The sequence below is a fragment of the Amblyomma americanum genome, chromosome 3 (genome assembly GCF_052857255.1).
Source record: "Amblyomma americanum isolate KBUSLIRL-KWMA chromosome 3, ASM5285725v1, whole genome shotgun sequence".
Lineage (NCBI taxonomy): Eukaryota > Metazoa > Arthropoda > Arachnida > Ixodida > Ixodidae > Amblyomma > Amblyomma americanum.
In genome coordinates this window covers 12,813,292-12,840,779 of record NC_135499.1, presented here as the reverse complement: position 1 = coordinate 12,840,779, position 27,488 = coordinate 12,813,292, and the positions used below count along the sequence as shown (strand labels likewise).

The 27,488-nt window shown below is 46.4% G+C and overlaps 1 protein-coding gene across 4 annotated transcripts in view; it reads right to left on the bottom strand.

Moving 5' to 3' along the window:
* Bcs1 (mitochondrial chaperone BCS1) overlaps positions 1-27,488 on the bottom strand; it is a 149,203-nt gene that overhangs the window by 84,486 nt on the left and 37,229 nt on the right. For all 4 annotated transcript variants that reach the window (XM_077657133.1, XM_077657136.1, XM_077657134.1 and 1 more), the window contains exons 4-5: positions 20,722-20,861; positions 15,300-15,494 (exon numbers count right to left, since the gene is read on the bottom strand). In XM_077657133.1, coding sequence (XP_077513259.1) covers positions 15,300-15,494; positions 20,722-20,861 — 335 coding nt within the window. The remainder of the gene's footprint in view (positions 1-15,299; positions 15,495-20,721; positions 20,862-27,488) is intronic.

Here is a 27,488-nt window from a genome sequence, read left to right as displayed (position 1 = left end):
ACGATTGAGAAGACCCTCGACGTCCGAGCTAGGCAGTACAATCGCCCTTCCTCTGCCTGTGCAATCCGTTCGGACACGACGGCCACCACCAGAGACAGCTTGCGGGAAGTTATCCGCGAAATCGTCCGAGAGGAGCTACGCCGGTTACTGCCATCCTCCCCACAGCCACAAGCAGCGCGGTGATGGATGTGGTACGGGAAGAAGTGCAACAGGCACTTGGCACCCCGTCGGCCACAGAACCCCAGGCCATGTCCTACGCCGCTGCAGTAAGGACTCCTCAGCCCCAATGACAACCCCTGCATCCTGTCCGACATGAACAACTTGCTCCCGAACGCCACTTCCCTGCTCCCGCCTGCCCAGCCTACGATCGACGCTCAAGCCCCAGGAAATGTGACACCTGGAGCACTTCCGACAACCGGCCATTGTGCTTCCATTGCGGTGAGGCCGGCCATATTCTTCGTCACTACCCGTACCAACGTATCGGTCTTCGAGGATTTGCCGTTAACGCCCCACGACCACGCTTCGGACGTCAGCAGGAAATCGACGAGTACCTGCGTCAAGAGGAGTACACGCCGAGCCGCTTTTCGCGCTCACCATCGACGTCAACCTCGTGCTTTGCATCGCCGCGCCGCAGCTACGCAGCCGCGGCACGAGGAAGGTCTCCCAGCCCTCACAGGAGAAACTAAAGACAGCAACCTCTGGAGGTGAGGTTGCTCATGAGCGAAACGCCGAAGATTCTCCACCGACCACGCCCCATGAAGACGCTGCACCCGCGACGCCGCATGAAGAACCTACACTCGCTGCACCGACGCCGCACAAAATGACAACCCCGACCATGACGCAAACTGCCTTCAAAACGACGACGCCACCCAGAAAAGCTTCAACCACACGCCCCACCCGCGACTCGCGTACGCGACGAAGCCGTGACCCGACACCGAGAGTGACATGTAATGCAAGAGCCAGGACTTCCGACTTAGAAGTGACTATCGACGGCCGGAAAGTTACCGCTCTAGCCTGTCGCGCAAGGTAGCCTTCTCGGTGTGTTTCTCTTTAATGTCTATAAGAACGACATCGCATCCATCGCCCTAATATGTGCTGTATTCAGTACGCCTATGACACAAGTTTTTTCCTTAGTGGCTCCTCTGCAGATGACAATAGAGGAAATCTGGTTCTTTCTGCTCTCCATAAATGGTCCAAAGCTGTCTTTTTTTGGCCCCTTATCCTGGATGTTAGTGTAAGCTAGAAAATAACACAATTGTGGACAAGTTTAAATCACTCGGCATTGTGCTCTCTCTCGCATGAGATGGTCTGACCATATAATCCATATAGAAAGTAGGCTTACTAGATCTGTAGGGTTCCTCTCGAGACTTCGGAACAAATTCTCCCCAAGTACAAGCGTCTTATTTACCATGCTATATTTCAGTCGTACATAAACTACTGTCACCTTGTTTGGGGTACAACATCCAAAACAAATCTAAGCATCATGCTTGGTCTCCAAAAGAAAGCAGTTCGACAGGTTGCTGCGCGGGTGACACTGCCCACATGAAAACTTTATTTCCAGAATACAGGATTCATCGTGTGCATACCACGTTTGAGTATCGCTTGCTGCAGTGTATCGGACTTCCTGAATACTCTCGCTAGACTTAAGTCATATGAGAAACGCTTTCATACCAGAAGCAAACAAATATGGGATGTTCCTCGAACGAGGACGTTATATGGGAAACAGTGCCTTCGTTTCTTTTTACCATACACACTAACTCGTCACAGCATAAACAACCCAAACATATTTCATCAATGCCGCACACTCTATCTGTTCTTTGCCTAGGAGAGCTTTGTCAAGTGTACTCACCATTTTTTAGGTTCAGCCACGTTCATTGACTATTAATTACTGTCTTCATTCTAGCTTGTTTGTTTCATAAGTGCACGTATTTCTCCTGTTTTTGCTGTTTCCCATACTACATAATTTCATTTTCTATAAGTATGTTTGCCTTGAACGTGCACATGTTCTGCTGCTCTGCCCTCACAGGTCCTCGAGCATCTCTTAAGTTACCCTTCTAACTTATCACCCGAGGCCCATTTCCTGTATGTCTGGAAATAAACGTTCTTCAATATATACCAACAAGATCTACACATTCAGGTTCAGGTGCAATTCCAGACTTGGACAAGAGTTAAACAGAGAAGAGCACATTTTGCACCGTTTACAAAAACCTCTTTGAGAAGCTAGCCTTCATGCACTGGCTGCATTATCCATAGATGTGGGAAAACAAATTTTATTACCTTCCAAACAAGTGCACACTCCCTTGCATGATAAGCACGAGAACAACCAAACACTGTGCTGCAAGGCTGCAGGCACTGACATCAAAATTAGGCTTGTGCAAACAGTGACTTTGCTCTCAGCACACAAGGTCATAACAAGAACAAAGGAAGTTTCTAAGGTGCAGTGAGGAACGTCATTTCGCGTGATTGTCAGACCACCGTTTTCTCAGAATCTCATTTCTTTAAGCGGTCCTCGCCAGCAAGGCTCGTAAAATTTACTGAGTACATGCTGGCTTAGAGGAACGATGCTTGTATTTCGCTTTGCAGCCTCTGCTGCTCCATATTCCATGTCTCATATTGAATTATATTGTGAATTCGTTTTGATCGATACCAGCGCAAAAAATTACAGTGGCACGGAAGCGCACTTATTGTCGTATTCTCCTTCCGTCTGACGGTCCTTTTTTTGCGCGGATACCACTCGAAATGAACACTTTTGTAGAACTATTGGAACTTCTTTTTCTAAAGGGAATCTTAGAGAATACTTGACCCGCCGCGGTGGCTCACTGGTTAGGGCGCTCGGCTACTGATCCGGAGTTGCCGGGTTCGAACCCGACCGCGGCGGCTGCGTGTTTATGGAGGAAAAACGCTAAGGCGCCCGTGTGCTGTGGGATGTCAGTGCACGTTAAAGATCCCCAGGTGGTCGAAATTATTCCAGAGCCCTCCACTACGGCACCTATTCTTCCTTTCTTCTTTCACACCCTCCTTTATCCCTTTGCTTACTGGTTCAGGTGTCCAGACAGATACTGCGCCATTTCCTTTCCCCCAAAAAACCAATTATTAATTATTAAGGAAGTGTGCGTTTCATCATTATCATCATCAGCCTCACTGCAGGGCAAAGGCCTCTCCCATGCCTCTCCAACTAACCCTGTCTTTTGCAGCAGCGTCCACCCTATGCCTGCAAATTTCTTAATCTCATCCGCCCACCTAACCTTCTGCCCTCCGTTACCCTTCAGGACTAGCCATCGCATTACATGCCCTGCCCTCTTCCTCTTGATTTTGACTAGTCACTCGGGAGGTGAACTGCAAATCGTGATCAATGAGTTAGATAGGCAGAGCAGAACGGTGGGTCTAAAAATTAACATGCAGAAAACCAAAGTAATGTTCAACAGTCTCGCAAGGGGACAGCAGTTCACAATTGGTAGCGAGGTGCTGGAAGTGGTAAAGGAATATGCCTACTTAGGGCACGTAGTGACAGCTGATCCAGATCATGAGAGGATAAGAATCACTAGAGGATAAGAATCAGGTGGAGTGCATATGGCAGGTTCTCCCAGATCATGAATGGCAGTTTACCAATGCAGTGAAATCCACTTATAACGATATTGAGAAAAGTAGAAAATCCGATCCTTATAACTGATTATCGTTATATCTGGACCAGCAAAAAAAAGGCAAAAATAACACACCCATGTACAGTAACACCTTGTTGATACGTTTTTTTTTAATTGCGGGAAAAAAACGTATTATCCGCAAAAACGTATGATCCAGACCATCTGATTTTGAGAAATGTAGCTGTTGAATGAGGTAAAAAGTTGTGTCATTACATACGGTTTATTTTTACATAGGGGCAATGGGAGAATTGAGGAATCTACAAAATTTGATCGTTATAAGCAATATATCGTTATATCTGGAATCGTTATAATTGGACACCCTGTCCTTCAAGAGAAAAGTGTACAACAGCTATATCTTACCTGTACTCACTTACGGGGCAGAAACGAGGAGGCTAATGAAAAGGGTTCAGCTTATGTTAAGGACAACGCAGCAGCGAGCCATGGAAAGAAACATGATAGGTGTAACGTTAAGAGACCGGAAGCGGGCAGAGTGGGTGAGGGAACAATCACGGGTTAATTACATCCTAGTCGAAATCAAGACGAAGAAATGGGCTTGGGCAGGGCAATGGCAAGATATTCGTTGGTCCTGAAGGGTAACGGAGTGGACTCCAAGAAAGGCATGAAGTTGGGCTAGTTGGCTCTTGGAATCAGTCGTAATAAAACTGCGTGAAGAAGACAGGAGAACAAGAGGCACAAACAGGAACACACAAAGCGCAGGCTTCCAACTAGTTTTATTGCTTCAAAGAAGGGGACTTATAAGGGTCTTAACATGAAAAAAAAAAAAAAACAAGATACAAACCCAAATGAACTGAGTACGAGGCAGCGACACAGAATAATACATGATAATAACAATGCCAAGTGTGCCTTAAGCCCGATAGATAGCCCAGACGTGCCCTTCTAGGAATTCGATCTCTTTCCTCGATAATGACGAAGAGGGCGAGCTGACAAAGTTGTCACCCCTTTTGGCGATGTAGAAAGCCTCGATAACTTCCCTCTGCATTTTTGTTTTTGCCTTCGATAGGAATTTTGTCCTTTCCAGAAAAGGCATACCGCTATTGCTTTCACAGCTTTTGAACTGCAAGGGAAGATTACGGCCCATGCCGATGCGCATGGATCACTTATGTTCTAGAGCGCGCTCCTTAATACAGTGGCCAGTAAACAGCGGTCCATGCGCATCGGCACGGGCAGTAATCTTCCCCTGCACTGCAAGAGCTACGAAAGCAATAGCTGTACGCATTTTCTGGAAAGGACAAAAATCCTATCGAAGGCAAAAACAAAAATGCAGAGGGAAGTAATCGAGGCTTTCTACATCGTCTGGGCTATCTATCGGGCTTAAGGCACATGTGGCACTGTTACTATCTTGTATTATTCTGTGTCGCTGCCTCATACTCAGTTCATTTGGGTTTGTATCTTGTTTTTTTTTTTTTCATGTTAAGACCCTTATAAGTCCCCTTCTTTCAAGCAATAAAACTAGTTGGAAGCCTGCGCTTTGTGGGTTCCTGTTTGTGCCTCTTCTTGTTGTCCTGTCTTCTTCGTGCAGTTTTATTATGACGGATTCCAAGAGAAGGCAGGCGTAGCAAGGGGTGGCAGAAAGTTAGGTGGGCGGATGAGATAAAGAAGTTCGCAGGCATAGGGTGGGCGCAGCTGGCAAAGGACAGGGTTAATTGGAGAGACATGGGAGAGGTCTTTGCCCTGCAGTGGGTGTAGTCAGGCTGATGATGATGAATTTTCGAACCTAAACACCCCCCATCACTTTGGACATCACGATCTGAAAAAAAGGGGCTGCTTACGATTGAGTAAACACGGTATATATTGTGACGAGGATGAAGTTGGCAGTGGCCCGAGACGGAGCGCTCGCGCTAGGCCAGCGGCCATTAAATCATCTTATTGTCATCGATCATCGTGTCTCATTCTTCAGCTCACCGTCACGTAACAATATTTTGTTTTTGCTCCGATCCTGTGCACTTCATTTAGCTCTGTATACCCCTCACAACATCATTTAGCTGCTGTATTTTGTTAATTTTTCTTACTGTTTTTCTTTACCCAACTATTCTTTGTCTCTTTTGATGTGTTCTTGTTGCTATTGGCACAAGAATTATGTTTGCTCCCCCCCCCCCTTGTGTAACAGGCACCTAACTTCTGTGTGTGCATTTTCTTCTTTGTAATCATGCGGAAGACACTAATATGCATGGATTACCAAGTAGTATTCTCCTATGGCCGCTCAATAATTTGTACCCGAATTTCTTTGTCATGCTTTCTCATGCTGCCGAACGATGACTGTGACGTCAACATGTGCTTGCCGGTTTTCCTTCCCTACAATGCTAAAGCAAGCCTGCCTCAAGAAACAGAATGACAACGAAGGTAGAAGCAGCGATTATATTGCAGTTTTTTCATGCCTCACATGACCTGTAAGCACAAGCTGACGTCATAGTTGTCATTCGGCTGTCAAAACCGAAACAGCATGACAGAAATATTCGATGTAACAGTAGCTTGGTTTGGGCTAGTTGGTAACAGTTCTTAGAAAACATAGCGCAAAAAGGACACGGACGACACAGAAGTGGACAGGACAGGTGCTAACTTGCAACTTTATATTTCGAAAAGCCACCACGTCTAATATATAGGAGCCGATCACCACCATCAAGCGATGAGCATGCGCAAGGAAGAGCACAATCAGGATTACAGCGTGTGAAAAATAAGCAAAAAATTTACGATAAAATAACAAAATGAAAGCACGGTGCCGGGGGAACACTGAAAGAAAAGAGACATCGTGTACTGAAACTTACTGCAAAAAGCGCTTTACAAGCTTGTCAAGGTTAAGAACCAAACAAATAACGCGGCAAAAAAGGGAGATAAACAGATCGACTAAAAGATGCTGTCTGAAAAACGAGTAAAAAATTCTCTGCAAGTCACATTTTTGAAGCGACAGCTTCACTATGCCATGTAAAGCGAAGGTCACCAGGCTGATCCGGAGCCGTTAATGCACATGCAACGAGCAACACGTGCGCCACGTGTGAGAGCAACACGTGTGCCACGTGTGGCGTCAGAGTTGCGCCACTGCCGCTGCTGCCTCCACAGACTCCGCAGCCTCGTTGCGCCGAGAAACAGGTGCACCACGTGTGACGTCAAAGTTGCGCTGTCACCGTTGCTGCCTTCACCGACTCCGCAGCCTCGCTGCGCCGAGCAAACGGTGAGCTGCGCGTAATGTCAGATTTGCACCACTGCCACTGCTGCCTCCACGACTCCACAGCCTTGCTGCGCCGAGCAACAGGTGCGCCGCACGTGACGTCAGAGTTGCGCCGTCACCGTTGCTGCCTCCGCTGACTCTGCAGCCTCGCTGCGCCGAGCAACAGGTGCGCCATGCATGACATCACAGTTGCGCCGTCGCCACTACCGCCACCGACTCCATGGCCTCGCTGCACGCGTCACGCGTGCACAGTAGCTACAGGTGCGCTGGGCATGCGCAGTTGGACAACAGATGCGCATCATTGCTCAGCCACTTTATAAAGAGAGGGTGTGAAGCGCTCGTTCTTCAGATGAACGATGGGTGAGTAAGCGGAAAGTCCACGTGCATACTGCGACCGACATCAACGGCGACTGCGGAATAACCTCACGGATGATGTTGTCTGCCTCACGGATGATGTTGTCAGGCAGACATCATTACATTAATTTCAAGAGAATTTGCATTGATTGTTGTTAATTGACCTTGTCGCTGTATTTTCTTGTTGAATTTCTATGTGCAATTCTGTTTTGTTTGTAATTCTGTATATTAACACAATGTTCCCACCTGCTATGATCTTGTGTACAAGATCGCGGTATTCATAAATAAAAACAAAATAAAGCCACGTCGACGGATTCCGAAGTTGTGGCGTGGTACAAGGCGAGTCGACAGTGAGCCCAAAAAGCCAGGAGTGACAAGCGCACGGCCGAGACTCCGGAACGAGAGGAACGGCTCGCCAAACGACGCCTTCAAGAACCAAAGAAATGTCAGCAACAAGCCGCGAGCGAAGCCATGTCTTCTTTGGATCAGCTATCGCATACACACTAGGTTTAACCGGAGCTAAACCATCAGCAATTTTTTTTGTGTGTGGTGCTAAGTCGGTCTAGTTTTTTTTTTTGTTGTAAAGACCTTGCACTCTTCTGAAAAAACAAAAACAAACAAAGGATAACAACATTTGCCCATTTATCATTGTCTGAAACTTGAATGTGCACATTCGATCCAGAAAATTTCAATGTCTGCACATCACTGCACATCAGGGGGGCACGTCACCGCAACGATGCAGGTCACAAGAATGCCCTTCTTTATGCATGCCACACTGATATGGTCAACGCCGTTGTGCTATCAAGGCAGCCGTTGCAACCTGGACCACTATTCTGACATTTGGCGGGATACCGTCAACATGCCCAACGAAAGCAACGCCGTTACTCACCCGCCGCCCTCAAACCTGGACTGTTTCTACATCTGGCAACCAAGTGCTACGCTCAGCGTGGCACCTTCGAATGGACTACAAATACCGCCCTCTTACTGGAGTCATTCGGGGCACGCCACCGCAACGATGCAGGTCACCAGAATGCCCTTCTTTATGCAGGTTGGTTACTTACCTCATTCAATTTGCACCCGCTCTGATAATGCATTTTTGCTAGCGGTGTCGTACCCCATCGACCCTACGCATTGCTTTCGAAGAATACTGTGCATATCATGTTACCAGTGTATCAACGCCTATGTCACTTGCCTTCTGTTCGTGTTGGCTGGAGACGTCGAACTGAACCCTGGACCTACAGTGGATAGTAACCCACAACCATCCCTCGAATCAATTGCCATGGCCATATCCCGGATTGAACTTTCTTAAATTACTGTGTTAAGTGAACTAGCTCTGATTCGCGCCGCTCAGTCGAAAGTTGAGGATTCGATTTCCAGCCTTTCCTCTCGAGTTGATGCCTTTGAAAAACTCGCTGTAACAAATCAGCTAGGCAGCCCAGGTTCTGTAGCCGATTTAGATATGGCTAAGCTTTCCTCAGATATTAAGCTACTTTCGGACAAATGTGACGACGCCGAGAATTGTCTCAAACAGTCAAATTTGCTGTTTCTCGGAATCGAAGATGAACAAGAGGAAACGTGGTCACAATCTGAATCACGCATCATTTCATTCTGCTCTCAGGAGCTTCATATCACAATGGAGAACCAAGATATTGAGCGCGCTCACAGACTCGGCCGTTTCCAGTCAGGAAAAAACTGCCCCATCATTGTCAAGTTCACGAGGTTTAAAGACAAAGCGTGAATCCTTTCCTCCGGCTCGATGCTTAAAGACACCTCGTTCGCAGTCCGAGAAGACTACTCTGCACATGTACGCTTGGCAAGGAAAAAACTTTTTTCATATGGTCAGCAGAGTTCTAACTCATTCAAAATCCGTTTTGATAAGCTTATTATGGACAAAAAACATTTTGTGTACGATGCTGGAACTGACTCCATGATCGAACAAAGTTCACAGCACTCACTGCAGTCACAGAAGCCGTTGTTTCACCTACCATTGCAAACTTCTAAGCGTGCCACCCCTGCCCCAAGAGTTAAATCAGCATCAGTTTTACTAACTAATATATGAAGCTACTTCCCAAAGAAAGACGCCGTTGAAGCTATATTGGATGACAACCGCACCAATATCGATCATTACCGAAACATGGCTCATGCCTGATATAGAGAATAAAGAGCTATTGCAAGATAAGCAATCTTTCGATTTTTTCCGGCACGATAGACATGGGTGCAGGGGAGGCGGCGTGATGGTCCTCGTTAAGCCTACCCGGCTTTCCTCTGCTGCTGAAATCACTAGCAATAGCGAAATCCTTTGTGTGACGATTTCACTTGCTCATAGCACTAATATTATCATCGCCTGCTACTGAGCTCCTGATTCTGATCACTCCTTCATTGAAGACTTAGGTACCATTCTATTTCAGATGAAAAACCAGTTTCCCTCGGAAACCTTAGAGTTGGTGGTGATTTTAACTTTCCAGACATTGACTGGGTGAACCTAAGTGCAGATTCACGCCATTCAAGAGATTTTTTGGATCTTATTCTTTCGTATAACCTCTCTCAAACAGTTAGTTTTTCAACTCGTTGCTGCGCCGCCAGCCCCCAGCCGCTCATGTACCTACCACCCCCCAGCCTAATCTTTCCTTTTCGGCGATTTTCACAAACATACGTAGTTTTCTTCCGAAACGTGAAATCATCTCCAATCTTGTGTGTTCATCTGCTAGTAACTTGCTGATACTTACCGAAACATGGCTCACTAATGGCATCACCGATACTGAAGTTCTTGCTGACTTACCGAATTTTAACCTTCTTCGCAAAGATCGCACATCCGCTCGAGGTGGAGGCGTTTTCATCGCAGTTAGCAATCAGTTCTCATGTACAGTTATTAATATTCCATCAGACCTTGAGATAGTATGGCTACTTTGTCGCGCTGCGCCCCAAACCGTACTGCTGGGCGTTTGTTATAGAGCGCCAAATACCAACTCCGATTTCTCTCGAATTCTTAACGACGTGATCAGCCAATTAACGAGGAAATACCCAAAAGCGCATATCATTCTTTTTGGAGACTTCAATTTTCCAGAAATCAACTGGCAGACACAGACAGCTGTCGGCAACAGGGAAGCGAATGATTTTATCGAGGTCTGCCTAAACTTCAACTTAACTCAAGTGGTATCTGAACCGACCCGCGGTGCAAACATCCTAGATCTAATCCTGACTACCCACCCGGAAGCCCTCTCATCTATCACTTATCTACGCGAAATCAGCGACCATAAAGTAATCCACGCCACATTTGAGTTCCACCCATCACGACGCCAGAATCAAAACAAAACTATCCGCCTCTACGACAAAGGAAACTATGAAGCCTTTAGTCTTGAATTAAACCAATATCTCACAACATTTGAAGCATCTTTTCACGATAATTCAGTAAATGACAATTGGTCCCGTTTTAAGAAAAAGGTTAGCGAACTAACCGATAGATACATCCCCAAAATAAGCTTCCACTCGGACCGCCAGAAACCATGGTATACCAAAACGATAAAAAGGCTCGACAATAAAAAGAAGCGCCTTTTCCGTGCGGCAAAATTAAAGCAATACGACGAGTGCGCATGGGAAAAATACTATACAGCCGAACGCACCTACCTATCAAAAATTCGCTACGCAAAATACTCTTTCCTTCACAACGACCTCCCCAAATTGTTGACTTCCAATCCCAGAAAGTTTTGGCAGGTCATAAGTGAGCACCCGGCACATACCATCACTCTAACTAAAGAGTCTGGAGAGGAAGCTGATGACATTGAGTGCGCTGACATTTTTAATAACGCCTTTTCATCTGTGTTCACTAATGAAATTCACCCACCAATTGCAACTTTCGCCGTCAATATAGAGTCCAGCATGCCTGCTATCGCGTTTTCTGAAGCCGGCATTACCTCGCTCATTGAACACCTTAAAACTTCATCATCGGCCGGCGTCGACGAAATTAACTCCAAAATACTGCGCAACACTAATAATATTTCTGCAATGTACTTATTGTTATTGTTTTCACAGTCTCTTTCTACAGGTTCCATTCCGGATGACTGGAAAGTGGGAAAGGTCATTCCCGTCTTTAAGTCCGGTAACAAAGATTCTCCTTTAAATTACCGTCCGATATCATTAACCAGCATACCTTGCAAAATCATGGAACACGTCATCTATTCTCAAATCATGGACTTTCTTGACGCTATCAACTTCTTTCATCCCTCACAACACGGGTTTCGCAAGGGTTTGTCATGTGAAACTCAACTGGCCGTCTTTCTTCATGACGTTCACTCTAACCTCGACCTAAATTTACAAACTGACGCTATTTTTCTAGACTTTGCTAAAGCATTTGATAAAGTTCCCCACAGGCGTTTACTGCTAAAACTAACCATGCTAAAACTGCATCCTAACGTCTTATTGTGGATCGAAGAATTCCTTTCTAAGCGCTCCCAGTTTGTACTCGTTAATAGCCAGAGTTCCAACCCTCTTCCAGTAACATCAGGCGTACCCCAAGGTTCTGTACTTGCTCCCCTCCTATTCTTAATCTACATAAACGACTTACCCTCAAACCTGGTTTGCAATGTTCGTCTGTTTGCAGACGACTGCGTTATTTACCACACGATTTCCAACACCTTTGACCAATCACAGCTGCAAAACGACATTGACACAGTGCATGCCTGGTGCGATGATTGGCTAATGTCGCTTAATCCTAATAAATGTAAACTCGTATCTTTTCACCGCCGGCGTAACCCCCATATTTTCTCTTACTCCGTTGCTAACGTTCCACTAGAATCTGTATACTCATACAAGTACCTAGGTGTCACCTTGTGCCAGGATCTCTCCTGGCGCTCTCATGTAACGAACATCGTCGCATCAGCTAACCGGTCATTGGGTTTTTTGAAACGTCACCTACGGCACGCCCCTCAAAGTATTAAACTTCTCGCCTACCAATCACTCATTCGACCAAAACTAGAATACGCATCTGCTATCTGGAGCCCGCAACAAGCATATCTCATCAGTTCACTAGAATCTGTCCAAAATCGCGCCACGAGGTTCATTCATTCTGCCTATTCATACGACATCAGTGTATCGTCACTTAAACGACAATCAGGTTTATCAACTCTTGCCCATCGTCGTCGCATTGCTTCTCTTAGTCTGTTTCATAAGTTTTTTTACAGTTCCCTCGGACAACCACCCTACATCACACCGCCCGCTCGCATATCTCATCGCACCGGCCATCCACTGCAAGTGTCATGCCAACGCTCCCGCACCGTCACTTTTTCCGCATCCTTTTTTCTTCGCACTGCTAAAGACTGGAATGGCCTTCCCCACGACGTTGATGCCATCACCTGCCAATCAAGTTTTGTGAACAATTTAAATATGCATTTCATAAATATCATGTAAGCAACCATATTCAACCCATATTTGTACTCCCACCCCTTATGTAACACCCCCAAAGTGGGGTCTTTAAGGTAATAAAGTGAAGTGAAGTGAAGTAACACCCTAGATCTTGCTCTTGTCTCAAATCCAGATTTAATCCAGTCATTGTCATCCTGCGATGGTCTTAGCGATCATAACATAGTGCTGTTCAATCTATCGATTCCAATCCCTCCACGACAATGTTCAGTAAAATACATTCGTGATTACAGCAGAGCCGATTTTTCCAAAATCAATGATGAACTAGCTGAATTTCTTCTTCACTTTGCAGAGTCCGCTCCTCCTAATAGGTCTGTTGATGAAAACTGGCATTCGTATAAAGAAACAATTATCTCTCCAATTGATTCATATGTACCCCTCGTCTGCATTCGTGGTGATGCCGGCAAACCATGGTTTACCAATTCATTAAGAAAATTATGTAACAAGATTATTCAGGGCAGCTAAGAGCTCAAACTCAGCTCTTAAATGGGAAAAGTACTTTAGCTGTCTGTATAATTACACCAGGTTGCTGAAGATCACCAAACATAAATTTTACGACAAGGACCTACTTGACATCCTCCGAAATAACCCAAAAAAGTTTTGGTCTTTTTTAACTCCCAACCGTAGCGGATCGCATAATAGCACTTTATTAGATGCTGATGGCTCTCACGTTCTAAAGGAGCTCTGTTCAGACGTAATGAATGAGTACTTCTCGTCTGTTTTCACACAGGAACCGGTTACAAACATTCCTATAGCGACCAGCTTAAATTTCCCTCAAATGCCACCAGTTGATATCTCAGCTGATGGAATATGTAAATTAATGGACAACCTAAAGGTATCCAGTGCCCCTGGGCCCGACAACATATCTGCCAAAATTCTTAAAGGTACCAAGTTAGTATCCAGCCGTATCCTAAAAATTATTTTCATGCAGTCTATCTCCAGTGGGCAAATCCCGTTCGAGTGGAAGTTAAGTAGAGTTGTACCCACCTTTAAGGCAGGGAACCGCTTCGATCCGTCCAATTATCGACCTATCTCACTAACGTGCATTGCATGCAAGCTCGTCGAACATATAATTTACTCTCACATTGCGAAGAACCTAGTTAATAATTCATTTTTCTCCTCAAACCAACACGGATTCCGTTCTGGTTATTCATGCGAAACTCAGCTTTTCGAATTCACGACTGACCTCCACTCAGACCTAGACTCATCATTTCAAACAGCCATAATTTACCTCGATTTTTCTAAGGCTTTTGACCGTGTTCCCCACCAGCGCCTCATGACCACTTTCCTGCCTGTCTCTGGACCCACTAGTATTATCATGGATCCACTGTTCTCTAACTAATCGTTCGCAATACGCCGTCATTGATAGTCATCCTTCCGCCGCTACACATGTTACCTCTGGAGTCCCTCAGGGATCAGTTCTTGGTCCGCTTCTGTTTTTAATCTTTATTAACAACCTTCCTGCTGGAATTTCGTCATCCATTCGTCTGTTCACAGACGATTGTGTTCTCTACAGTCGTATTTTTACTAATAGTGATCAGTCCCTGTTGCAGGACGACTTAAACTTAATCCAAAACTGGTGCTCTACCTCGCTCATGAAAATGAATGTGACTAAATGTAAGTTTATGCAAGTGTCCGGAAACGATCTAACTTGCTCTACTCATATTCGCTACACACGACCGCGCTATCGCAAGTTGAATCTTACAGGTATCTTGGCGTCGAAATAACAAGTAATCTGAACAAGTCAAAGCACATCAAGTCACTTGCTGCACGCGTTTCCAAATCACCAGGTTTCATCAGACGATCTCTCACATCTCCGCCTACGGTTAGACTAATTGCATATGAAACATTCATCCGTACCAAACTTGAATATGCATCGACTGTTTGGAACCCCTATCAAGAATACCTAATCCAGGCGTTAGAAGCAATCCAAAACCGAGCTGTTCGTTTCATAACATCCAAATATGATTCTCGGCTGAGCATTATTAATATCAAATCTTCCGTTCGTCTAACTCTCCTGGCGGCACGACGTAAAATAGCAAGACTGCCTATTTCACAAACTTTATCATAATTTCCTGCAATTACGTGAGAGCCTTATTCTGCCCCCCTTGAGATCTTCCCGACGTTTGTTTAATTGCAACAGTGTTAAGCGTATTCATGTTACCACTAACGCTTTTAATAATTCCTTTTTGCCAACTGTTATATCCGAGTGGAATGCACTCCCTGATGGTATTGTCAATGACACCAACTCAGTAAAATTTAAAAACTTATTGATTGCTTATTTCTCTCCTCAATTCCTGTAAAAACCTTTTTACTTACCTGTTTATTGCCTTGTTAATTTCAATGCGTTTACTGTGTTTATTTGTGCTTGCATTTATATTTGTGTTCTACCTTTGTGACCCGTTATTACCATTTGTCCCCCCCCCCCTTATGTAATGCCCCCTTTAAGGGATTTTTTTTTTTATGAGGGTTTAACGTCCCAAAGCGACTCAGGACAGTTTACGGGCCTCTAGAATTTCGCCTCCATCGAAATTCGACCACCGCGGCTGGGATCAAACCCGCGTCTTTCGGGCCAGCAGCCGTGCGCCATAACCACTCGGCCACCGCGGCGGCTGTTTAAGGAAAAATAAATGATGATGATGACTACAAGTAGAGGGAGCAGAGAGGAACTGTGCCTGCAATGCTTGTTACACAGATGAGCGCACCTCGGTCGGCATACCACTGGGGGTTGGCAATGAACTCCCGGATGTCGGCCAGCAGGCGCTCAGCAATGCCTGCATCCAGAATGACCGAGTCCAGGGGCCTCCGTTGCCGTGGTGCCCCAAAGGGCCGCCACTCGGACCCCATGGCACAGTAGACCACCGTGCGACCTGCCTCTTTCTCCAGGGCCAAGGAGCGTGCTGCGAGACACAAGTGGCATTTCTAAGAGCGCAAGAAGAACCACAGGCACAAGTTCGTCAAATGTGCAGACTCAGTCCTCTATAGATAACCGATTCCTGCTTATCCATTCTGTCCTTATGTTCATCTTCTTGTTTCTATAATCCCTGTGTTTCTTGTTTATTTTTTTGAGGAGGGGGAGTAATGCCACCTGGCGTTCTCAGAGAGCTGTCTGTTGTGACAATATATAGCCTTCATAGATTATGAGAAAGCCTTTGATTCAATCACAACAACAGCTGTCTCATGCAGGCATTATGGGATGTAAAAGTGCTGAAAGATATTCAGGCTACACAGCCACCATAGACTTCTATTAAGACAGCAATAAAATTCAATATCGATGAGTGCCAGACAGGGAGACACGATCTCTCCAGTGTTGAGAGGACATAGTAGTTGCGCTAAAATCAGGGACGACAAGATAGAAGACGACAACACAGGCGCTACTATGTCCTCTCAATCTATGCCCATCTTTCTGCCTTAAATGCTCTCCAGTGTTTACAGAAGTATTTACTCGGGTAGCTTGCATCCCCAAGTTATTTACGCGCCCCTATTTATTCACCAGAGTTTATTTATTCATGCTCCCTGCTGTGGCAGACCACCAGCATGCACGCGGGTTTGGGGCGACTGGCACGGCACCATGTGCAGCTAAGAAAGGTGCGAGTGGCAAGGAGGAAAATTATGTGCAATCTACCCTGGTTGTTTGCGCTGGCGGTTGCTTTCCTGAAAAATCAGTTGCAAGAGCAAACTTCCAGTAACCTCCGGCACGCGACGGAATCCAAAACTACTGGCACTTTGGCTGCTCAGTTTACCAGCCAGAGCTGCAAGCGAGGGCAGCGGTTTATCACCGTTTGTCTCCATTTGCTTCTGGCAGCCAGCTTTGCGATTGTACCGCTGAGCATTTATTGCTTCAAGCTGCGCAGGCACCACCAAACCACCCCACGGGAAACTGCATAATGTGAGCTGCGATGGAAGGGGGTATGCATCCTATATTTTCAGCGAACTTTTTTCTCGCCAGCGAAGGGTACGAGTTGGGTGGTCGACGTACAGGGGCAACACATAGTATATATTGTGCACTAAAACATTGTTAGAGTTTCTTTAAGACATGTTCACGAAATCTTCGCAAAATTTCCGCACCGCTTTTTTCCATCCTTAATTTAAAGAAAAAAGTGTGTGAATTATGGAAGTAAATACGGTACTCAAAGACCTAGGCTTCAAACAACTGGGGATAAGAGTTAATGAAGAATACCTAAGTAATCTGTGACTCACTGATGACACTGCCTTGCTGAGTCACTCAGGAGATGAACTCGAAAACACAATCAATGACTTACACAGACAAAGCAGAACGGTCGGCCTTAAAATTAATATGCAGAAAACTAAAGTAATAATGAACTGTCTCATAAGAGAACAGCAGTTTACTACTGGGAGCAAGATGCTGGAAATGGGAAGAGAATACGTCTACTTAGGGCAGGTAATGACTGCCGATCTGGATCAAGACAGTGAAATAACTAGAAGAATGGGGTGGAGCACATATGGCAGGTTCTCTCAGATCATGAATAGCAGTTTACCAATATCCCTCAAAACAAAAGTGTATGACATCTGTATCTTACCAGTGCTCACCTACAGGGCAGAAACATGGAGGCTAAAGAAAAGGGTTCAGCTTGAGTTAAGGACAATTTGGCCAGCTATGCAAAAGAAAAATGATAGGCATTACGTTAAGAGACCAGAAGCGGGCAGAGTGGGTGAGGGAGCAAACACGTGTTAATGACATCCAATTTGAAATCAAGAGGAAGAAATGAGCTAGGGCAGGGCAAGCAATACGAAGGAGAGATAACAGACGGTCCTTACTGGTAACAGAGTGGATTCCAAGAGAAGGCAAGCGTGGCAGGAGGGCGGGCGTGGTTAGAAATTTTGCAAGGATAAGGTGGCCACCGATGGCACAGGACAGGGTTAATTGGGGAGATTTGTCTTGATGATGATCGATTTTAATGGCGCAACGGCATCTGTGGTAAAAGAGCTCCATGGCAGCCCAAAGAAGCCGAGCACTAGGCAAAGGGGTACTCGGTGGCACTGGGGATCCCAACACTGCACTTCCCAATTTAAATATGGATGCTTAAACCACTAAGACACAATTGCGGTAGATGCCTTTGCACTGCAGTGGATGTAGTTAGGCATGGATTGCAACTGCCGACAAAGTGGTACCATAGCACACTGCAGATGCAAGGATTATAAAGCAATTATGAACAGGTCATCGTATTCATGTCCTTGTTCCTGCTTCTGCCAGCCTGACTCGTGTGTGTTGCTGCAGCAAAGAGAGAAAGAGGAATTTTAATGAGAGGAAAGGAGGACAGGTTGGCCGATGGTAACATGACCTTGGACTGCTACTCCGCTCTGGGGGAAGGGGAAGAAAGGGAAAGAGCGAATGAAGGTTGAGATAATACAATGAGTTTGATGATGGGTCCACACACACACACACACACACACCGGCTGGCACTGGCATCGCGGTGAGTAGACGCACGTGAAAGTCATGTCTTGAACACACATACCGTATTTACACGATTGTAAGGCACTCGAATGTAAGTCGACAACCCAAATCACATTTCCGAAGAAAAAAAAAAAGAAACTGCTCAGGTTGTTTAAGCTTGGCCTTGAATAGTTGAACGTGATAATGCTATCACGTTCGACTATTCAAGGCAAAGCTTAAACAAACAGCGGCCGCTGTTTATCACCAGCCGCTATCGGCTGCCGTGCGCGGGCGTGCCCGTGGGCACATTCCAAACCGAAAATGTATTAGTCACTGGACTACTTGTCCACACTTGCACCATCGTCCCCACTAGCGCTGCCGTCGTGATCACTGCTGCGATCCCACAGCACGTCGTTCTAACGTCATCGTCTAGCGAAATCCCGCACTTCGCAAACAGCCACATCACAACATCACGTGGAACAGCTGAAAATTTTCCTCGCTGCAACTGCCACACCTGTATCACCTATTGCAAACGTCGATGCAAACGTTGAACTTGCGGCCGGCATTCGTTTCTTCAGCGTAAAGAATGGCAGCCATCTTGAATGTAGCCGTGAATGAATTCCGGTCGCTTGCCGGACCTGGAGCACAAATGATGACTGACGAAGCACTACATTAAAAACTTGTGAAACGTGGCCGGCAGTAGTCAAATGCGGCAGAGCCAAAGAGAAACTTCGCGTGAATGGCGTCGGCTCTTCCGTCGGCTATTGACACTTCCTGGCACCGCTGCCGTTCCTAGTGGGGGTGCCGCCTGGATTGGAACAGCGGTTCTTCCATCAACTATCAACGCTCCCTTGAATGCCGAGCGTGCATTTGAAAGTAAAAAGAAAACTTGTTGGAGCTTGCCGTAGAATACGATTGCGTTATTGGGCTGCTGCTGCTTATCAGCAACCGCAATCAGCAGCCATGTGTGGAGGTGTGGGGTGCCAGTTTGCTGCTTATCGATAGCTGCCATTGGCCGCCGCCCGCGCGTGTGCGGAGGGGATGTTAGTTTTGCGTGTTGACATTGCAGCTGCTCAAGGCCAGCACCAAGAACGATGCGACGGAGCCGCGCAGAAAAAATGCGGCCATGCTGTAGCATGCCCGATATCTCGTTTGTCTCGCCTTTGCTTATAGTGCGAGGTTTTCGTTTCGATTGTAAGTTGACCTCCCCACTTTGGATTTTCAAATTTTGAAAAATAGGTTGACTTACAATCATGCAAACACATCAACACAGATTAGGGTAGAGGCTCCATGAAAACACAAATGTGCACTCTCAAGCATGTCAGACCGTAAACAGTGTAAACCGTGCAAATTGTGTAAACTGTGCAGGCAGTGCACAGGCGGTCACAGACGGGTATCCAGGCCTGTTTCAGATAAAAGCTTGAGCACGGCCTTCGTCACACACCACCAATCAGCACGTTTCACCCTGGCGGCTAGAAGAGTTCCTTCAGAGAGAGGGCGAGAGTCCAGCTGTCTCACGGTCTCTTCCAGCGTTCTCCTCTCATTAGTGTAGTTCGGGCACTCGCAAAGAAGGTGTCCAATAATCTCTGGAGTGTGGCACTGTACGCAATTTGGGTTAGTTTCTATTCCGATCTTGTGAACGTATTGTTTGGTGTAGACAACGCCAAGCCGCAACCGGTGGAATAAAGTCCCTTGACGATGTGTTACCCTAGATGGCAGGTGAAATCGTGAGCCGGCAACAAGCTTAGAGATGCAGTCTTGATGATGGCTCGCATCGTTCCAGTACAACAGCATTGCGGCTTGCATTAAATGCGCCCAGCAAGGCTCCAATGTCAGGTCTGGAAAAGGCTAATTGAATAAAAGAACCATCATCATGTGCCAGCCGAGCCTCGGCATCAGCACGCTCGTTTCCCACGGCTGCAGCAAAGAGATGGTGATGATGACAGGCCAGTAGCAGAAAAAGAGTTGAACCTTTACAGCTGTTTCCTCGCAGGCTTTGCCCATGGCTAAGGCCCCCTAGTTTGTCACAACTGTGCAAAAAACACTGTGAATTTTAGCACCTTTTAGTGGATTAATAGGGTTAGAGGATTAATAGTGGATTAATAGGATTTTAGTGGATTAATAGGATTAAAGGATTAATAGTCACATTCTTTATATTTTTCCATGTTTTTGGGGGTTTTGGACACGAGCAGCACTGATAGAAAAATAGGAATGTGATTAATTTATTCCTCTGATTTAGCTTCTCGTTGCAAATCATGAGCCAAGTGTTTGAGCTTATTGTAGGTTACCTGAAAGCAGCAATTGGATGGCTTTAAGAAGAGGGACGCATTCCCTTGAACTAGCATTCTTTGGTTTTGCCCTCTTGCTAAGGTATACCACCAGTCCAGCCAGGGCCGCATTGGGCAGCAGGCAACTTTTGTCCGGTTGTGTGCCACTTGCAGGCACGGCCACCACCACCCGAGAGGCCATTCAGCCACTGTGAGTGCATTCTTCAAGCAAGGAGAATGCCAAATGCTACCTGATGCTTACCAGCCACCTTGGACTTGAGTGAAGATAGTTTAGACTACAGTTCCTGGGAAATATCGCAGATTTTCTGTTAGGAATTCCCAGAACTGCAAAAAATTAACAGCCTTACCTATGACAATATGAAACAAGCACTTTCAATACACAGACCTATCTGACCAGTCAGAAGGGATGTACAGCAGAGTGTCACAACAAAAGTGGCAGCGGACCTTCCTCAAGAAGGCGGAAGAAGAGCTGCCGATCACGCCCGAGCGCAGTCAGGGTGACTGTCTCCCAGGGGACACCCATGTGCAGGTCCAGGGTGTGCTGCTCCCGGCTCCGCTCCACCCGGATCCACGAGCCACCATACCTGCATGACACAGCCACTCAGCTAGGCTCTTCAGACATGGAAACCCAGTGACATCTTTGATGGTTTGTTTTCATTATAGTGAGCACCCTCCCCACCCACTAAGATCCACTTTGGGAATCAGGAAAGTTAGAGAACAGGTCATAAAATGCCCTGTACGTAAATGCCTCCATTTTGTATAAATTTGACAGGCACTACCACTGTCGTATGTTAACAGCAGTAGTCCTCCATGGGTGCACGGAAAGCCTGGCACAACCACAGTTTGGTATTGACATAACTCGCCATGTAGCCTAGCCAATGTCCCCTGCCAACACAGAGCTCCCTGCTCATTTTTGCAACCCTATGATACAATGCACCCTGGTATGTGGTTAGCACCAAACTTCTTCAGCAGCAAAGGGAAGCACACTGAATGAAGACCTTTGCGAACTGACACTGAGAGCAAGTGCCAAAATTGTAAAATGACGGCTTTCTGCAGTAGCATCACTGGCGTGGTTATCTTCCTTATTTCCAAGTTATGTTATTACTAAGGGTTGGACATTTCGGATTAAAGCGAAAAAAAAACATAGAAGTACGCCAAAGTCAGTTCCCACCCTGGTGCTCAACGCCATGCGACAACCCAACAATAACAGGTCAGCCTAGTTCTCAGAAATAAACTTCCACTTGCATTTTGGTCTGCCAGCTTTAGCTTGAGTTATTCTTTTAACTAAAAGGATAAGAACGGGGTGGAGCACATATGGCAGGTTCTCCGAGATCATGAATAGCAGTTTACCAATATCCCTCACGAGAAAAGTGTACAACAGCTGTATCTTGCCGGTACTCACCTACGGGGTAGAAACATGGAGGCTTACGAAAAGGGTTCAGCTTAAGTTAAGGACAACGCAGCAAGCCATGGAAAGAAATATGATAGGTCTAACATTAAGAGGCCGGAAGCGGGCAGATTGGGTGAGGGAACAAATGCGTGTTAATGAAATCCTAGTCGAAATCAAGAGGAAGAAATGGGCTTGAGCAGGGCATGTAATGTGAAGGCAAGACAACCGCTGGTCCTTAAGGGTAACGGAGTGGATTCCAAGAGAAGGCAAGCGTAGCAGGGTGTGGCAGAAGGTTAGGTGGGCAGATGAGATTAGAAAGTTTGCTGGAATACGGTAGGCACAGATGGAAAAGAACAGGGTTAATTGGAGAGACATGGGAGAGGCCTTCGCCCTGCAGTGGGTTTATTCAGGCTGATGATGATGACGATGATTCTTTTAATGATAGAAATTTCTTCTACAAGCACAGCCCCAGGTACTATCATCTACATGTTAATTACTGGTAAATAAATTGCTCAGGATGACAAAAACACTGAGAATTTAAGTGACTTTTTGTCCCACAGAACTGTTACATTAATTTGCCCCAAAAAAGTCAGTATTTCATTCATCGAAAAAACCAAACCAAGCATTTTGAAACAAAAAATGGTCAGTTGTGTAGTTAGGCCAAGTGCGAATTAGGTACATTAAAAACTTAGTTTTCGCTTCAGATCTGGTATTCAGATCCAGTGTTCACGGATGGCAGTTGTTTGGATAGCAATAACGAGGAATGTCCATATATGCAAAAGTGGTCATTATCTACTTTTAAATCATAGCTCTCTGGGAATCCTCGTACCACACCTGGTGCAGTGGTGTGGCGGTCAAGCAATGCGCCACTGCTTTTCTGTAGCAGGCAGGTGCTGCCATCAGTGATTGTGACCCGGGTTGGATTCCTGAGCAGCCTCTCACAATTAATTGAGCTGCCACCTGACATAGTGACCAGGTTCCTAGGTGTGTATACACATGCACACATGCACACCTGGGCAGATTGTCCATCACACAGTGGGCAGGTTAGCAGCCTGCCAGACACACAGACAGAGACAAGCAGACAAACACACAACAGCTACATGCAGGGAATGGCCGCTATAAATGCTAGAACACTAAAACTAAAAAAAGCCGCAGATTTTTCAAAAATAAAACCAATAAGTCTAACCCCTAGGCTTGCATAATTAGGCACCGCAAGTTCCCCACCCCCCATTCCTCAAGCGATGTGCGCAGTTCCTTGGGCTCTGCTCGTATTTCCACCGGTTTACCCTAAACTTCGCCGACACGGCCCGTCCCCTTACCACCCTCCTGAAGAAACATGTGCCTTTTTCCTGGGGCTTTGACGAAGCTCGCGCCTTCACCGCACTTGTTGCCGCCCTCACTGCTCCACCTGTGCTGGCCCATTTCAACCCCTCTGCGCCTACGGAACTTCGCATCGACGCCAGTGGCCATGGTATTGGGGCCATCCTTGCGCAGTGGCAGCACTACCACTATCGTGTCATTGCCTACGCCAGCCGCCTACTATCTCCCTCTGAACGTAGCTATTCCATCACTGAGCGGGAGTGCCTTGCACTTGTTTGGGCATTAACAAAATTCCACCCCTATTTGTTTGGGCGGCCCTTCTGCGTAGTTACGGACCACCATGCCTTGTGTTGGCTCTCCTCTCTTAAAGACCCCACAGGACGACTGGGTCGCTCCGCCTTGCGCTTGCAGGAATACGCATTTACTGTTGTCTACAAGTCCGGTCAGTTGCACCAAGACGCTGACTGTTTGTCCCGCCATCCTGTCGATCCTCCTGATTCCCACAACCATGATATTGACGGTTGTGATTTGTCTATCTCGGACTTTCTACACATCGGCAACGAACAGCGCCGTGATCCATCTCTGTGCCCTATAATCGACCGCATCCGAAGCGGCACTTCTGATCCTGATCTGAGCCTGTTCGTGCTGCATCACGATATTCTGCACCGTCGCAATATGCACCCTGACGGCGCCGACCTCTTGCTCGTCGTTCTGACGCATCTCCGCTCCAAAGTCCTTGCCCAGCTTCATGACGCTCATATACGGGGCACCTCAGCGTGTCCTGCATGTACGACAGCGTGCACAGGCAGTTCTTCTGGCCTGGCCTTTACTGCTCTATCTGCAGTTACGTTGCTGCCTGTGATCAATGTCAGCGCCGAAAAACGCCCCCACTCCCGCCTAGTGGCCCGCTTCAGCCCATCGACATTCCGACTGACTCATTATTCCGTGTTGGTCTCGATCTGCTCGGGCTTTTTCCCACATCAACTTTCGGGAACAAGTGGATTGCCATTGCTACCGATTACACTACCCGGTACGCTATCACGCGCGCTATCCCAACCAGCTGTGCCTCCGATGTCGCCGACTTTCTTCTTCGTGACGTCGTACTGCTTCATGGCGCTCCTCGTCATCTGCTTACAGATCGAGGCCCCTGCTTTCTTTCTAAAGTGGTCCACGACCTTCTCCGCTCCTGCTCCACCCGTCACAAGTTCACGACGGCCTACCACCCCCAAACAAATGGCCTTACTGAGCACCTTAACTGCACCCTGATGGACATGCTGTCCATGTATGTCTCCGACCACCATCGTGACTGGGATGTCAGTTTACCTTTCGTGACGTTCGCCTACAATTCCTCATGCCATGATACCACCGGATACTCCCCCTTCTACCTGCTCTTTGGCCGTGACCTGTTGCTACCCTTTGAGAGCTTACTGCCTTCTGACCCTTCTACTAACAGTCATGCTTGTGACGCCATTGCCCGTGCTGACGCCGCCCGCCAAATCGCTAGGGATCGTCTCCACGCTTCTCAGACCGCTCAAAAACATTGTTACGATCTTCATCATCGTCACGTCCACTACCCTCTCGGCTCCCTGGTCCTCCTCTGGCTCCCTGCACACCGTGTGGGACTGTGTGAGAAGCTCCTCCCTCATTGCATCGGTCCTTACCGCGTCTTAAGGCAACTGAGCGATGTTACCTACGAACTCATGCCGCTGCAGCCCCACTCTCCTTCTGTGGCCCCCCTCCACACGGTTTGTGCACGCGCCTCGGGACTGTGCCTTCCCCAGCGGGGCGGAGGGGGGGGGGGGGGGGGGGGTAGTGTTACGGTACACAGGCGCGAAGCGAAGAGGGAGTTAGTCTGTCGATGGACAGTAGACGACGACAAGGACGCTACGGCTAGTGCTAGTGCTGGTTTCTGGTGTTTCTTCTGTGTACGGCCCATCGTTCCTGCTGCTGAACTAACCCTGTAACAATATTAAAAGATGAAGGTATCGGTCATGTGGTAATTGATTTTCTACAGGAAATATATCGACAAAATAAAGTTGAAATAACATGGGAAGGAATTAAGAGTACCACAACTGCCAAGGTACACAAAGGATTAAGGCAAGGTTGTCCTCTGTCCCCCGCTGCTGTTCAAGCTTTACATGATAAGTATGGAAAGAAGGCTACAAGGAAGCTGTCTAGGTTATAATCTGTCATACAGATTAGGCTGAAAGGTTGCTGAGCAACAACTACCGGGTTTAATGTATGCGGACGATATTGTACCGTTAGCAGATAGCCAGGAAGATTTCCAAACCCTAGTTAATTGCTGCGGGGAAGAAGGAAGACAGTCTAGGTTTCAGTTTCAGCGCAAGTAAGTCAGGTGTGATGTTTTTCAATGATACAACTGATCAGGAGCTTACAATACAAGGCCATGAAATACCCTGAGTGGCCGAATCAGGGTATGGCCGAATGCAAATACCTCGGGGTGTGGGTAAACGAAGGGCAGATGTACACGGAAAAGAACAAACAGTCTCTCATAGCAAAAAGGCGAAGAGATGCCGGGATAATGAAACATAGGGCATTTTGGGGGTACAACAGGTATGAAGTACTGAGAGGTATTTGGAAAGGAATAATGGTTGGTGCCAGAGCTTACTTTCGGGAATGTGGTTCTGTGCGTAAGGGCAGAAGTTCAGTCGAGATTAGAAGTAAATCAGAGAACTGTTGGAAGGTTATCACTAGGTGCAAACGGGAAAACCGCAAACAAGGCAGTGCAGGGGAATATGGGCTGGGCATCGTTCGAAGCACGGGAAGCTCAGAGTAAAAGACCATACGAAGAACGCCTGAAGAAATTGGACGATAACAGGTGGGCAGCTAAGGTATTTAAATACCTATACAGGAAGGTATATAGTGTACTCACAATGGCGGAAAATAACTAGGAAGCTAACCAGTAAGTCTGAATGAGACAAAGATTCTTGGCAACAGCATAGATAAGACTGCACGTGTTAGTCTGGAGGCTTTCTACATAAAGAAGTTTGGCTGTAGGTGTGTCAGTACTCCTTCTTTATCTCTTTTTGCCACCGAGTTTAAATTTTTAGATTCATTTATCATGTAACTGTTCTTTTTCCTGCGCGATTTTAGGCTGCCTGCCTGTTTCTGCGAAATGATGTTGCCGTTGTTCACCTTCTCCTCCTTGTCACCCTTCTCTCCCCTTCAAGCTTCACGATATATAACCGGCGCCCTGGCTTCAATAAAATTAAGTTGTGAGTTAGCGCTTGTGTCTCGTCTTCGTTCTTCTCTTGTGGTTTGCGTGGTTTGGCGCTAGTTTTTCCCCAATTCCAGTAAGTATGCCTTACCCGAGGAGGAGTAGAGCTAAATGTGAATGGAATCAGAGCATTACTAAACAAAATTAGTGATGGTAAGGCAGTTGGGCCTGACGGAATTTCCCCTAGAATTCTAAAGAGATGTGCTGAACCGATTTCCCTTTATCTCTATGTAATCTACACCAGGTCTCTCTCTTCCAGTACCTTTCCAGACGACTGGAAATGTGCACATGTTCCCATTCATAAAGGTGGATCAAAAAAGGATGTAATTAATTATAGAGCAATTTCACTTACATCCATACCCTGTAAAATTTTGGAACACATTCTATACAAAGAGATAATGACACACTTAGTAACAAACAATTTGCTAGCTTCACAACAACATGGTTTCCGTAAGGGTTTATCTTGCACAACACAACTGATTGTATTTTATCATGACCTCGCATCTGATATGGACAACGGCGGACAAATAGATTGCCTTTTCGTGGACTTTTACAAAGTGTTTGATACTGTTTCCTACTATTTGCTTTTAAGTAAACTTGTCGCACTAAATATTGACCATTCTTGCCTGGATCGAAAACTATCTATCGTCTCGCCAGCAGTGTGTGTTATTGAACGGTAAGCAATCCAGTTTTGTAGACGTTACATCGGGTGTCCCACAGGGCTCAGTTCTGGGGCCACTTCTGTTTTTAGTTTACATAAATTACATCTGTTCAGGGATCGGTTCTAATATACAGCTGTTTGCCGATGATTGTGTTTTATACAGAAGAATTTGAAATGAATGTGATGTTGCCCAGTTACAAAGTAATTTGTCATGTGTTCTTGAATGGTGCTCAAGATGGAGAATAAGTTAAATGCCAAAAAGTGTGTTCATGCTACCTTCACACGTAAAAACCCGAAGTTAACATCTCAGTACACTGTCAACAACAATACACTGACGCAAAAATCACAGTATAAATATTTGGGTGTGACATTTTCGGCTGATTGTTCTTGGAATACTAATATCGACGTGGTTGCAAAGACCTTAAACATTTTAGAACGAAATCTGGGTCACGTGCCGCCTCACCTAAAATCAACTGCTTTTGTAACATATGTTCGACCCATGCTCGAATATGCATGTGCGGTGTGGGACCCATGGCAAACAACACTGAGCAATAAGCTTGAAAAAATCCAAAACAGGGCTGCAAGGTTCGTCCTACGTCGAT